This window comes from Atractosteus spatula, chromosome 1 (genome assembly GCF_055471065.1).
Source record: "Atractosteus spatula isolate fAtrSpa1 chromosome 1, fAtrSpa1.hap1, whole genome shotgun sequence".
NCBI classification, from domain to species: domain Eukaryota; kingdom Metazoa; phylum Chordata; class Actinopteri; order Semionotiformes; family Lepisosteidae; genus Atractosteus; species Atractosteus spatula.
This window is the reverse complement of record NC_142706.1, coordinates 77,109,130-77,123,528: the sequence shown is the minus strand read 5'-3', so window position 1 is coordinate 77,123,528 and position 14,399 is coordinate 77,109,130. Positions and strand designations below refer to the sequence as shown.

Below are 14,399 nucleotides of genomic sequence, written 5' to 3'. Positions count from 1 at the left end.
TAAGAACCAGTATATGCAGTAATTAAGAGAGCAGATGTAATAGAACCAGGGGGAACATATTTGATATGGTCTCAGTGAACAGATTATTAAGTGAACAGATAACTTTGATGGTTATTAATATAAGATTGTGCTAAGAAGTGAATGAACTGAATGAAAGTGATAGTCATTAGTAAAATAATAATAAATTAAAATGGCTCCTAAGCATATGCAAAAGGACAAAGAGTCCAGTGTTGCTCAGCGACGATGAGCTCAATGAGCTGCGTGAATGACAGGGCTGCTGGGCTGTTTGTGTGAATTTCCCTACAGTTCCTGCCCATGAGGAAGAGAGAGGAAGCTATCAGAGTGAGTGTAATTCACTAGGAACGACAACACCCAAGATCACAGCATGATGAACTATTGTGGAGCGGATATTGGCTTAACCCGCTTGGCTGAGGGCCGACCTCCTGGCCAGAGGACAAGGAGGCCAGGACCCCCACGCAGGGTAACCAGGGGGTCGCTGCAGAGGTGGAGTTGGGGTGGAGGTGGGATGCAAACGTCTTATGCAAGGGAGAGTAAGAAGTCACGTTGATGTTTATAGCGTTTGGTGGAGGAAGGATGACGAGAGTGATTGCTAATTACTGACAGCTGGGTACGATTGAGCATGGTTGTTGTCATTCCTCCCGAACTTGCGTTATAGACTCTATGAAGTGGAACAACAGCGTTGCTTCAGGTTTCCTTCATGGTCATAAAGGTAATAATAATGTCAGAAACTCCTTTATAGTCTCAGTAAAGTCTTTAAATCTCAGTATTTTTATTGTGATTACAGTATGTATGATTACAGTATGTATGTATGCTGTATTTACATCACCATGGTATATATACATATTTGAGGGATTTTAATACTGACTTCAACCCAGCCATGCAGGGTTACTCCTGCATGCCGGTCCCAAGACCAGACAAATGGTGAGGGTTGGGGAAAGACCTGGCGACCTACCCTAGAAAACCATCGCCATGAAAATTCATGGAAAATCTCTCACATGTTTCAAATATGGTACCCAATGGTAGACCCCCCAGGCCAGCAGGTATCCAAAAAGCGACTGGGGAAGAGCAAGGATCATTTGCGAGTAATCTGGGATTTTATGACACAAATGGGAGAAATCCTTCATTAAGCCCAGATGCTGATGCTGCCTGTGATGAAAGAAAGAATCTGTGCTGCACGAAAACGCACAAGATCTCAATATGGAACGTTCGCAGAATGAGTCAAGGGAAACTGGACATCATCAAGCGAGAAATGATCAGACTCAACATAGATTTGCTTGGAATCAGTGAATTACACTGGAAAGATAACGGCCACTTCCAATTGGATGACTTTTCAGTGTATTATCCTGGGCATCAAGAACTTAGAAGAAACGGAGTGGCTCTCATAGCACACAAGAACATAGCCCATGCAGTCGAAAGCTATACCATCATCAGCGACCGCATAATGGCCATCCATATCTGTGGAAAGCCGTTAAATGTCACTGTTTTACAAGTCTATGCTCCAACAACAGATGCTCCAGAAGATGAAAGCGAACGATTTTATGCCAAAATCGACGAAGCACTGGAACAAGTGACCAAAAAGGATATCATTTATATCATGGGTGATTTCAACGCGAAGGTCGGCAGTCAGGAAGAGACGAACATCATAGGCCGGCGTGGATTGGGCGAAAGGAATGAAGCTGGTGATCGTTTGGCCCAATTCTGTCATGAAAACCATCTCAGGGTCTCAAATACATGGTTCATGCAACCGAAACACTGTCTGTACACCTGGACAGCCCCCAATGGACAGCATCGCAATCAGATAGATTACATTCTTTGCAGTCAACGCTGGAAAAGTTCAGTTCTCGCCATCAAAACTTTCCCTGGTGCTGACTGCGGTTCTGACCACGAACTGCTTGTAGCCACCATCAAGGTGAAATTCTGCAACATCAAAAAGAATGCTCCATCAAAGCGTTTTGATGTCTCCAAGATACCTGTTTCATACGCAGTCGCAGTGAAGAACAGATTCAAACTGCTTGGCAATGAAGACAAACAGCCGGACGAATTGTGGCAGGAATTCCAATCCACGATTATCAAAAAAGCGCAGGAACACATACCATACAAGAAACTAGAGAAAAGGAGCAAGTGGCTGTCGGCAGAAACCATCAAAGTCGCCGATCAAAGAAGAGCAGCCAAAGCCGCTGGGGACCGAGACAAGGCTAGGAGGCTAAACGCGGAATTTCAAAGGGCAGCAAGGAAGGACAAAAAAGCATACTGGGATCAGCAATGCAAGCAAATGGAGGAGGACTGTCGAAAAGGTCACACCAGAAATCTCTTTGCGCAGGTCAAGAAAATTCAAACTTCTTTCACTGCCCGCAAAGGAGCAATCAAAGACAAGAACGGGAAGGTCCTGACTGGCCAGCAATGAATCAGAAGCAGATGGCGAGAATACACGGAAGAGTTGTATGCAAGCACTAGCGACCCTGAGCCACATGTTTCAGCATCAAAAAGACAAAGATCATGACAACAGCTGGAAATGGAGCAGTCAAAATAACCATCAATAGTGAAGAGATCGAATGCATCAAGGTTTTCTGCTTCCTGGGATCCATTATCGACCGAACTGGAGACTGCGGCCCTGAAATCAGGCGACGAATTGCGTTAGGCCGTAGTGCGATGCTGAGCATGCACCAAATCTGGAAGAGCAAAGACATCAGCCTCACAACCAAATGCAAAATGGTCCATGCTATTGTGTTCCCCATATCAATGTATGGGTGTGAAAGCTGGACCCTGAAAAAAGCTGACCGAAAGAGGATGGATGCTTTCGGGCTATGGTGCTGGGGAAGACTGTTACGGATACCATGGACAGCAAGGGTCACCAATAAAGAGGTTCTGGAGCGCATCAAGCTAGAATTTCGCTTGAGGGAAAGATCACCAGTCTCCGGCTCACTTATTTTGGTCACGTGATGCGATCAGATTCATTGGAGAAAGCAATGATGCTTGGAATGGTCAGTGGAACAAGAAGACGAGGCCGCCAAAGAACGCGGTGGGTCAACGCCATCAAAACGGACACTGGCTTAGGCATAGAACAGCTGAAAGGGAAAGTCCAAGACCGGAAAGCGTGGCGAGAGATGGCCTATAGAATCGCCGAGAGTCGGATCCGACTGACCGGATAACATCATCATCATCATCAATACTAACTTCAGTTCCCCTAATCCCTGTTTTTCCATGAAGTCTTAAATTTGTCAGCAGCAAATGTATTTACCACAGGAGTTTTCAGGAACGTAACCCTTTAAGTTTCTTGATGGTCACAAGCACACACTCAGCCCATACCCTTGTAAGACTACCTGTATTGGTTCTCACACTGAATGAATTTGCTTTCAACAACTTTTTCTACCATCAGGTCAGCAGATTTGCCACAGGTTCCGGAACAGGACCAAGTTATACCAACATCTTTGTCAGCTGGGAAGAAGAATGCTTCTTCTCCTCCTATACCAGCTTTGCTTCTGACTTCCACAAGTGTACATTGATGACAGTGTCAGTGCTGCAGCCTGGTCAAACGATGCAGCAGTCCCGCATCATCTCATCAACCTCCATCCAGCTCTCAAAACTGGGAACGTGATTTTGACAACACACTAGACCTTAAACATACCAGATCTAGAACATATTAGACCTAAGACTACCAGACCTACAACACACTACACTCACAATAAACCACACCTACTACACAATAGATTAACAATATATCACACCTACACTACAGTAGATTAACAATATACCACACCTACAACACACTAGATTAACAAAATATCACACCTACAACACACTAGATTAACAATATATCACACCTACAACACAATAGATTAACAATATACCACACCTACAACACACTAGATTAACAATATAACACACCTGCAACACGCTAGATGAACAATATACCACACCTACAATACAGTAGATTTACAATATATCACACCTGCAACATGCTAGATTAACAATATATCACACCTACAACACACTAGATTAACAATATACCACACCTACAATACAGTATATTTACAATATATCATACCTACAATTAATTCATTTCACATGAACCTCAGAAAGGTCCTAATGCTGAGGTTTCAGAAGTTAAAACATTTTAAATCAGGTTTTATGAGTTTAATTAGCATAATGGTCTTGTCTATTTTCACCCATTCACTGCCTTAATTTTTCAATTACCACTTTCAAATAAAATTGAATTACTGGTGTTCTTTTGGGAGCCCGGAGACCCTGGTGAAGAGAACTGGTATAAAATAGTTCTAATAACCATCAAAATCACTCTCCAGGCAACATACCCCCACATCTTGTTTCTCGCAAATGTGATCATAGCTCTGCATTAAGCTGAAACAGAGCTCCACGTGACACTCACCCAACACCTCATCGAACGTGCAAATTAGTTCCCTTACTCAACATATCATATCAAAATCTGCTGTCTTTTTCAACTGCTGTCATGAAACATCTCTTATAATTACAGCAGAAAAACGACTGGCGATCTCATGCTCTATACATTGTGAACTGATGCCTCTCATACATCAGGAAGCTCAATTGTTTCGTTTATCTATGTTATTTTATAGGCAATGTAATTTCCATGGCCTAAAGAGAATCACATTTCCCTCAGTCATAGAGTTATATAACTGAACATAACTTTAAAGACAACTGAACTAAACAGAATTTCTGGTTCAGTGTAGGTCAGTGTGTGTTTGTTATTCTTATCAACCTAAAAATGATTAACAAATCAACTGTAGCAAAAAAAGCAAACTATTATTTTGAAATGATTTTAAAGCCAATTAAACCATTTAATTTCGTTCATAATGCATTGTTGTTAAACAACAGAAGGTACACTGCCTTGATATTTGTTAGTATAGAACTGCCACATAATCGCCATATTTTGTCCCTCTTTATGACCACAATGGCTCTCAATCACCAATGTGAATCACTATGACTCCCATTGATCCTCCATTGTCATGGCAAGGAGCTGGGGACACAGACCAGCACAGTCTGTTAAGCATCTGTCTCAGGGGAGAAACAGGCCTGATTAGACAGGGTACAGGTTTATTCCAGCTGAAAAGAGAAGAAAATAAACTAAATGTTCCCAGCTGTGGAGCCGAAATCTGGATTTCCCTCTCTTTCTCACACCTGAAGAAGGCTCCACAGCTGAAACGTTGTGTTTCTTTTCTTCTCTGTAGTCCCTGTAGTACTTGGCCAGTTTGCAGTTTTATGTTTTCCTACGTAAAGGGGGTTGAGCAGAAATAGTTGAATATTTATCAAGATATATAGTCTGAGTCATACATTTTCTTAAAATTAAATCATAGAACTTTTTTTATCCTACCAATAATTTACCAGGCAAGTCAACTGAGAACAAATATAATTTCTAGTGAGGAGCTGGAGACTCAGTTATGAAACAAGGCAATCTGAAATTTCTTGTTTGAGGGTGTATTAGCAGGCTTCATCCGGGCTCAGAGCTCATAGCTTTCCATTTTAAATGCACTTCCATTTAGTTTCTCTTGTGTCCTCTGGTTCATTTTTCAGTATGCAGTGACTTTGTCCATGCCTTTGAGGATTTTAAATACTTTTATCAGGTCCCGTTGTAGTTTTCTCTGTTAAAAATTAAAATGATTCAGCTACTTCAGGCTGTCAGTGTGGGACACTCCCTTCAGACTAAAGAAACTCAGTTCCTTCAGCCTGTCAGCGTGGGACACTCCCTTCAGACTAAAGAGGCTATGAAAATATTTTAGTCGTTTTGTCCTTTAAGTCCTGAAACACTATGTTCAGTAATTATTCTTCCACACAAAAATGTAGGTTCCTCAAAAAACATCTGAGCCTTGCTTTTCCTACCCCTGTTAGAGACTTCCCTGGGATAAGAGATTAATGTTCTAATTGCTTCAGTCACTTTCCAAACTGTGTTTCAGGCCTGGAATCTGTCTTAATTAACTCACACACAAAGTGCTGTTAAAGGCAAATTAATTGTATTATATTTTACACTAAGTTGTTTCTGTTTTCTCACATATACATTCTCACATATACATGAATGTGCCAAAATTGGCTTAGTATTAAATTCACCTCAGGCTAGATTCTATTTTCCCTAATACGTTAGGTAATAGGTTAGACTAAAAAGCACCAACTGAAAATGAGACCCTCATTTGGTTTTTTAACAGTATTTAACTTTAAAGCAAGGATTCATTTTGTGTCATAATCAGGGTGTCTATTTATCTTCCTACATGCTGTTAAATGTATTTTTTATTCACATAACTTGCTTCTCAACTACTTTCCTGTCCATGTTACATGATTGATCTAAGGAGCTCTGCTATAATCACTAAGTACTGCAAGAAACGTTGCAGGACAAACCCACTGATCTCACACTCAAAAAGAAAGGGACTCCCCTCCCCTAGGACAGGCAAGTCTGTGTTCAGGCAAGTTATCGTTTTCAAACTTGAATTTGTCTTTATTACCTGAGAGAATAAGTCTCAAATGAGGAGGGCAGAACTAACTCAATGCATGGTGTGCATGTAGTTGCAAACAGCATGTCGATCTCAGGACCCTCAAGAGGTTTGTGTTACACCTGGGTGGGTCCGAGATCTCAGCTCCCTGTCTCCTCACTGCCGCCCATGAACTCTGATGAGCACGGTGTCTAAGCAACACCACTGCTCGGGGCTTGGTAACTGAGCTGCTGTCAGTCACTCTTTGACTTTTGTCCAGTCCCGTCCTGCTTACTGGTGGTCTTGTGCAGTCCCACTCCGGCTTCCCATCTCATTCCCACTCCTGCTTCCCATCTCATTCCCACTCCTTCTTCGCATCTCCTCCTGCTCCTGCTTCCCATCTCATTCCCACTCCGGCTTCATGTCTCATACCCACTCCGGCTTCCCATCTCGTCCTGCTGCTGGTGGTCTTGTTCAAGTCCACTTCTGTCTCCAGCTCCAGCTGCCTCTGCCTGCCTGTCAGCTTCAGCAGACCAGCTAGGACGAGCTCTTCCCTCTGGACCACAGTTTCCATACTAAAGCACCATTGTGGTGCTGTGTTCCCAGACTTTCTATGCTCTTATTCAATTGAGATTGATCATGACTGCACATGTGGTTTTCACCATAGGAAGGATTCCAGTGGTCGAAAGCTGAAGTCTGTCCTCAGCCATGTGCTGTGTTGAAAGATTTCCATTTCCAGGTGTTCACACTCACATAGTGCAGGAGGGATTCTGATTGAGTCCTGCCCTTCAGTGCTTTTGCCACTGTCATTTAATGCTTTTCATGCCTTTTTATGTTGTTTCTGTTCTCTTGTCCAAACATGAACTTCACTTACCTTTGCTAGGAGCCTGCCTACTCAATGTTAGCCACCTTAGATTCAGGCAGACAGTATACATTTGTTGACTCAGGGCTTGGTAAGTATCTCATTTGCAGTGTTGTGAGTATAGAATCTGTGTGTCCACAATCTGGCCTTCCTAATGGTCCCCTTAATTACAGTCTCTCTCATCCTAGCGTTAATCCCGCATCAGCAGGGTCTGCTTGTCGGCAGGCCCGTCTCCATTTAGTGGTTTGAACCAAATCTTTGAGCAGATGTTGCCATTAAACGCGACCGAGAATACTCCAACCGGCGCGTCGCTCCGCCTGCCGTTGGGGGGGGAGGAGAACAAAGTGATGTAGCCAATTCATAGAGGGGGATTATTAGGAGGCATGGGAAATTTGGCCAGGACGCTGGGCGCTCGAAAACCTTACTCTTTTCGAGAAACACCCTGGGATTTTTAATGACCACAGAGAGTCAGGACCTCGGTTCTACGTCTCATCCGAAAGACGGCGCTTGTTTACAGTATAGTGTCCTCGTCACTATACTGGGGCATTAGCGCCCCCTGCTGGCCTCACTAACACCTCTTCCAGCAGCAACCTTACTTTTTCCCAGGAGGTCTCCCATCCAGGTACTGACCAGGCTCACACCTGCTTAGCTTCAGTGGGTTGCCAATTGTAAGTTGCAGGGTGACATGGCTGCTGGCGGCCCCCTTAATTACAGTGGTGAAGCAATTTCTCACTCCTCCACCTGATCTACTGTGCAGTGGTGCTGCTCACTCAGAATAAAATCATAAGAAAAATTACAAATAAGTGGAAGTCATTTGACACATCTAGCCCATTTGATAGTTAATTGAATCAAGGATCTCATCCAGGCATTTCCTGAAAGATGCCAGGATATCAGATTCAACAGCATGGCTGGGCAGCTTGTTCCAGAGTCCCACTGAGTGACTCGGCTGCCTTGTGTCAGCAGGTAGGGCTACGCTTTAGGAGAAGTGGCTCCTCTCCTGAGTGTGAAGCTCTTTAGGATCCTTTAGAATGGAGAGCTATTTGGCTCTTTGGCAAATGTAACCAGTGAATTAGTATTAGTGCAATATCATACATACACACTCATTTGCATACACGCTCCACAGCCCTGTCATGCTCAGGACTATAGTTCCAATAAGGACCCAATGGCAGTTCTCAGCGCTGAAGCAGTGCACTTCCTAAGCAGAGTGCATTTGATTTTCTTCATGTTAAAGATATTCAAGCAAGATATTACTGAAGGGAATATTTGTCTTAAACACAGCATGCCCAAATATTTTAAAATCTTTTGCAGAACTTCACTATTTTCAAACTCACAGGTTTCTTCAATATAATATGCTTAAATGTTTTCTCTATACTGAATATTAGTTAATCCAATATTTTGTGAGAAAACAAGTCATTGATTTTGCCATGGCTCTGTAAGTGATCAAACTTTCCTAAACAGTTGGGTCTGAGCGCAGAAAGAACAGCACTCTGCCTGTAAGATCGTGAGCACAGCACAGAAGCCATAAGGAGTAGGGGATGCACCAAAATTAAATTTCCACTGAATATTTTCTGAAAGACAGTACCATAAAAGTTTATCATTAAAAATAATCTGTGTTGCAAAGAAAGATGATCTTAAATCTAATGTTGAAGAGATAAAAATGTGTGTCATTAATGAACATTGAATATGACAATATTATGACTTAAATTTATGACTAAACACTTGGACTCTCCAGAGTCTTAATTCCTTGAGAATTTAAGTTGTACTGACAATAAGGGAACAAGAATTTGTGTGTTAAGGTCGGAGGAAACATCAGAAGGTTTGTGCTTTTACAATCTCATTAATAGGATTACTGTTTGGGTCCTATGAAACCATATGACATTTATTTTTTATATACATTAGAATCACCAGTTATTTTTGTCATATCACCTGATTTTGGAGTTGTGTGTTTTTCAACTGTGGCTTGTAGTTACTTATCCATTAAATGCACCTTCCAGCCTCTTGGCCTTGGTGGAATCATAGCCCCTTACCCAGACTCAAACCCGTGTTCGTAGAGCTCGCCCCGCACTCAGGCAAGTGTCAATGCTGGTTGAGCCAGCTGGGTGGCCACTACACATGACATTGTAATGATGCCTCAGGCCTGGATTAATCTCTTTATAAACTGTGGATCGATTTGCAATCAATCTGTTTGTAGTTATTGAATACAGCATCTGTCACGGACGTCCAAAGGGACTAACCGTGGGGAGCCGGAGAGCGGAAAAAGACCCATATGCGTAGCGGCGAGACGGGAAAAAGGCCCGGGCTCATTAGTGCATGCCCTCAGGGAGCGGACGTGGGGCGCCCTGGTGCTAGGCGGGTCTCAGGACATCCGAACGTCAATGCTGAGCGAGGACAGAGTGCAAGACCCGGAAATAAATAGCCCAAGGGAAAGAGAGGGACCGGAAGGACAGCAGACCAGAAACCAGGGACAGGACAGAGAAGGAGCGCCCTCTGGCTGCAGAGGGCGTGACAGCATCTTTATATAACTGGCATTGTTTGAAAGTTTTTTACAGCCCAGTATTTCTAGATAACATACATTCAATACTAGATTACAAGAGCACAAGGCTGATATCTTAGTGTTTATTACATATTACATTAATGTACCAAACAAAGGCACTAGGACTCCATGATTATCTTCAGACCTATGCAGATTCTAGAAGCAGGACCAGTAGCATCCTGTAAAATGAAGTTTGCAGCCTTATATACTGTAACCAGAATGTTATTATGTATGACAGAACTTGCTGAGTGGACCTTTGTCAGTTTATTTCCTAACACCGTAGGAATATAGGAATGCAAGAAGTCACTGCGCTGCTCAGTGAAGTTTTGAAAAGACTGATTTTTTTAATGAAAATGGCCCTTTGGAGTGGTTAAAAGGGCCGCCTAAAATAGTAACTTCGGCTGAACATTTAAAACAGTTTTTATACCTCAGAACGTCCTTCTTAGTTACGTTGTGTTTAGGAGAGGAATGCCTTTGCACATGTCTTTAGGACCAACATACTCATCTCCATAGAACATAATACAATAGTATTGATGAAACGGAAGTGGAAACAGTCACCAGCTTTAGATTTTTGGGAATTCACATTTCTAATGATCTAACCTGGACTGTGAACACTGACTCTATCTTGAAGAAGGGTCAGCAGCGCCTTTATTTCTTGAGGTGCCTCAAGCGATGGGGGATGCCAGTACTTGTGTTGGTGAACTTCTACCGCTGCACCATCAAGAGCGTCCTCACCAACGGGATCACCGTGTGGTATGGCAACAACTCTTCTCGAGAAAGGAAGGCACTGCAGAGAATGGTCAATATGGCCCAGAAGATCATCGGCTGTGGTCTCACCAAGATTAAACAACTCTATGAGGACCGCTGCTGTGGTAGATTTCTGGCCTTCACAGAGGATAGTCACTACCCCTGGCATGAGGTCTTCACACCACTGCCCTCAGGCAAGAGATGCAAGACACTTACCACCAGATTCCTCAATAGCTTCTATCCACAAGCAGTGCGACTGGCAAACACATTTAGCCATCCCCCTCGGACCACAGCTACACCATCTACCTCATTATGATTTCTTATTTATTGCACATCTCCAGTCATTGTTTACACGTCTGCATTGTTTACATTCAAACTGTTTACTTGTTTACTTGTACATTGTCTACTGTTTGTTTGTATATTGTCTTGATGCACTGTCTGCACTTTGTGTTTTTACACTTGTTTTAACAATCAAGAGACTTTCTGTCAGTAAGAATTCCATTGTACCAGTACATGTACCGGTTACATATGGCAATAAAGTTCAAGTTCAAGTATTTTTGATACAGCTTATTTCCCAGCTTCCAGTTGCTCTGAAATGCTGCAAAGCTGCAAACATTGCACACAACCAGTGTCTGTCATCCTCTGCATGTACAGAGCTTATTCAAATTTAGAGCAAACCCTACAGAAAGAAAGTGATTTGTTGTGTTCTGAAAGATGACGGCGTGTGTAATGTAATGCTGTCCTAACTGTGTGGGTCACTGTTTGAAATCTAAGTTCATTCTGCTGTTGCAGTTACTGTATGTTGTAGGTCTTTACTTGATCTCCAATCGGGATTGGAGACCCTCCGATTCAGGAATAAGTGGTTTTGGGCCCTTCAGGGTAACATGGCTCCCTTTCCTAACAGTGCTGCTGCTGAGTACTGCCACCCCAATCACAACAGGAAGGTCCAGGAGCAACACCCGGGGAACCCCCAGATATAGGACTGTTTTCAGCTGACCTCTCAGTTTATCATTTAGATAGAAGATGTACATGCAAGAAAAATATACAGGTTGCCTCCTCTTTCTTGCCTTTCATGAACTTCCATCATTTACCATCTAATAAACACAAAAAGCACATCAGAAAGGCTATTTCAGATGTGTGCTGGAGAGTTCTTGCTAAAAAAGTGTTAATTTGTAGTGGTTCTATAAATTGCTCATTGTCTTAGTCTTAGGATGCTGAATGAAAAAAATGACAGGAATGAAGAGAAAATTTGCTTCTTACCACTAAGAGTTTCCATTCTGCATGCTGAAAACACTTTGTTCTTAAGTTACATGTCCCACAATAATAGTGTCATTTTTCTGTACACTTACGGCACAGATAGATGAAACATTATCCTTCCTAACATTTCAGAGGCAATTTCAGACTGTTTTTACTTTCACTCCTGTTTGACATTCAAAGGGCCAGACAAAAATGGCAGAGGGAATTGAAATTATATCCAATTCATGTTAACACAGGACTTTTGGGCATAATGTTAGCTGTAAAAATGATCAGAGGTTGTCCCTGCTGATGGAGTGGGACATTAAGTTTTATGGCACCTTATCAGAAGAGAAAAGACAAAATGAGAGTCCGATCACATTACTGCGAAACCAGAGAGGAGTGTGTTTGTACAATAATCACACTATATCAGTAACTCTGCAAATTATTGGTTCAGTTTAAAAAACATCCATGTTTTCAGTTCAAATTTTTCAAGTCTTTATTTTTAAATTTGATTCACACTCAGTTCAGCATGTTACAGATTTTGTCTTCTAACTGGGCCCACCACAGGAAGAAAGCTGAGTCTACAGCAGAAATTTTCACTCAATAGAAAATACACATTAAAAACAAATACAAATTAAAGTAAATACACATTAAAAAAACAATAGTCCAAGACATGCAGCAATACATATATATCCACGCACACATATTTCTCTCCGCACATATAATATTATCATTACACTAACGCAATAGCTTCAGACAGCAAACAGTCACTTAACTGCGTTTAATATACAGATTGCACAAGGAACAAAAGAGTCGTATAGACATTTGTCTTGGCCACAGGCTTCCTAAACTGTCTCCCCGAAGGTAACACTTGGAAATGGGAATGAAGAGGGTGGGAGAAATCATCAACAATAAGATGAACTTTCCTTGAACTGCAGTATAATAAGCTCTTTAAGCTGTTTCAGTCGGTGGTCAGTTTTTTTACTTGCAGTATTAACAATTCTGACCAATTTCCCTTTGCTCTTAATGCTCAAGTTAAAATACCATACCATAATACCCAAAGTAAGGATGCTTTCTAGCAACACTCTATCACCCTAAACCCCTTCACCTTCCTGATCAAAATATACGCTGACTACCGTTATTTAAAATGCAATTGGTATTCTCTGCAAAGTTTAAATGTTCTTCTATTACTGTTTCTAGGTATTTGAAACACCTCCAGAGTCTGATTAATAAGAGAGAGAGGTTGAAAATCTAACAGAGTACTATCACAAGTAGCCCTTGGTTTTATCAACATTAATGTGAACCATGCTTGACTGACACCACCTTTCCAATATAGTTATCTTTAGTAATTCTTTAAATAGATAATTCTAAAAAATAGATAATTCTTTAAATTCTTTAAATAGATCAACAGAAGTTCCCTGCATTTTCATTTCATTTTTATGGATGGCAAATAGCAAAGTTGACAAAACACAGCCCGATCTTCCCACAGAACAGGAACTGTGTTTGAGTCTTTTCTTATGAAAACAGACTGAAACACATCCGTAGGAGCTCTTTATTTTGCAGTGCAAGAAAATTATACAAAAAAAAATAATCCTAAACTGTTCTTTGCTTTTTTAACTAACATCTCTGTAATCCCTCAGTAGGACAGCAACAGGCAGGTGAACTTCTCACAAGCCTCTAAACAACAGGATTTCACCTAAAACTCATGTCATGAGTAGGGCTAATTTCTGGAATAACTTTTACTTTTTAGACAACTATGCCCACCAGTAATTATAAAGGGTGTGAATGCTGCCACAGGTTTTATTGATCTCCCAGAATCACCAGTGCACGCTGAGACCAGCAACAGAGTCTAGTATTGGTTAAGTGTCCTTTTTATTAACACTTTCTATCCAACACCCAGAGCACATTATACAAAACAAACTCCAAACAACACACATTCTGGACCAACACAAGTACCCCACTGGACCCCCGCTATCGAATACATATCCCAATGTACTGCAGCCTGGCAGTTCTGTCCTCTTCTCTGGTCCAGGTCGGCCCGAACAACCTGGTTCCCTCATGCTCTCCCCCTCCCTGATTTCTCTGAGCACAGTGTCAGGTAGGGGGAGAGGAAGATGATGCCAAACTCTTCTTCAGCTGCCTGCCTTGGGCTTTTGAGAATGAAGAGCAAGACCTGAAACTGCGTCAGCCCAGGGTGCCACTCGCCCATCAATGCAATTTAACATCCCACAGCCCTCGAGACCTAGTGCCCCCCACACCCATTCCTGCAGTCAGACGCCTCACACAGACCCAGCGGCACACAGGCTTCTCCAAGTCTTTCTTACCCCTCGGTCACGGCTTCAAACTTCACCACTGAATCTAGATCGTTGTTTAAGTTATGGATTTGACACCTCATGTTATGGGTTTGAATCCTCATTAAATTGAGGCAAAAACTGCTTATCACAGGATCTGTGACATTGTAATCCCCTCTTTGAGGTTTGCAGGTGAATGATGTGTAAAGATGTAAATACAAATCCTTGCGCCAGAGAACTGGTACTTTGCTCCACATTTCTTAAAGTGACAAGCACAA

The 14,399-nt window shown here is 42.1% G+C and overlaps 1 protein-coding gene across 1 annotated transcript; it reads left to right on the top strand.

Annotated features, from left to right (window-relative positions):
• Window positions 1–1,027: 1,027 nt before the first annotated feature.
• On the top strand, window positions 1,028–2,425 carry LOC148842049 (protein CFDP2-like). Its single transcript, XM_088921377.1, has one exon. The coding sequence runs from the start codon at window positions 1,028–1,030 to the stop codon at window positions 2,423–2,425; it is 1,398 nt and encodes a 465-aa protein (XP_088777503.1).
• The last annotated feature ends 11,974 nt before the right edge of the window (window positions 2,426–14,399 follow it).

Coding starts and splice junctions, on each gene's coding strand:
- LOC148842049 (XM_088921377.1), top strand. CDS start 1,028: ATGGTACCCAATGGTAGACCCCCCAGGCCAGCAGGTATCCAAAAAGCG.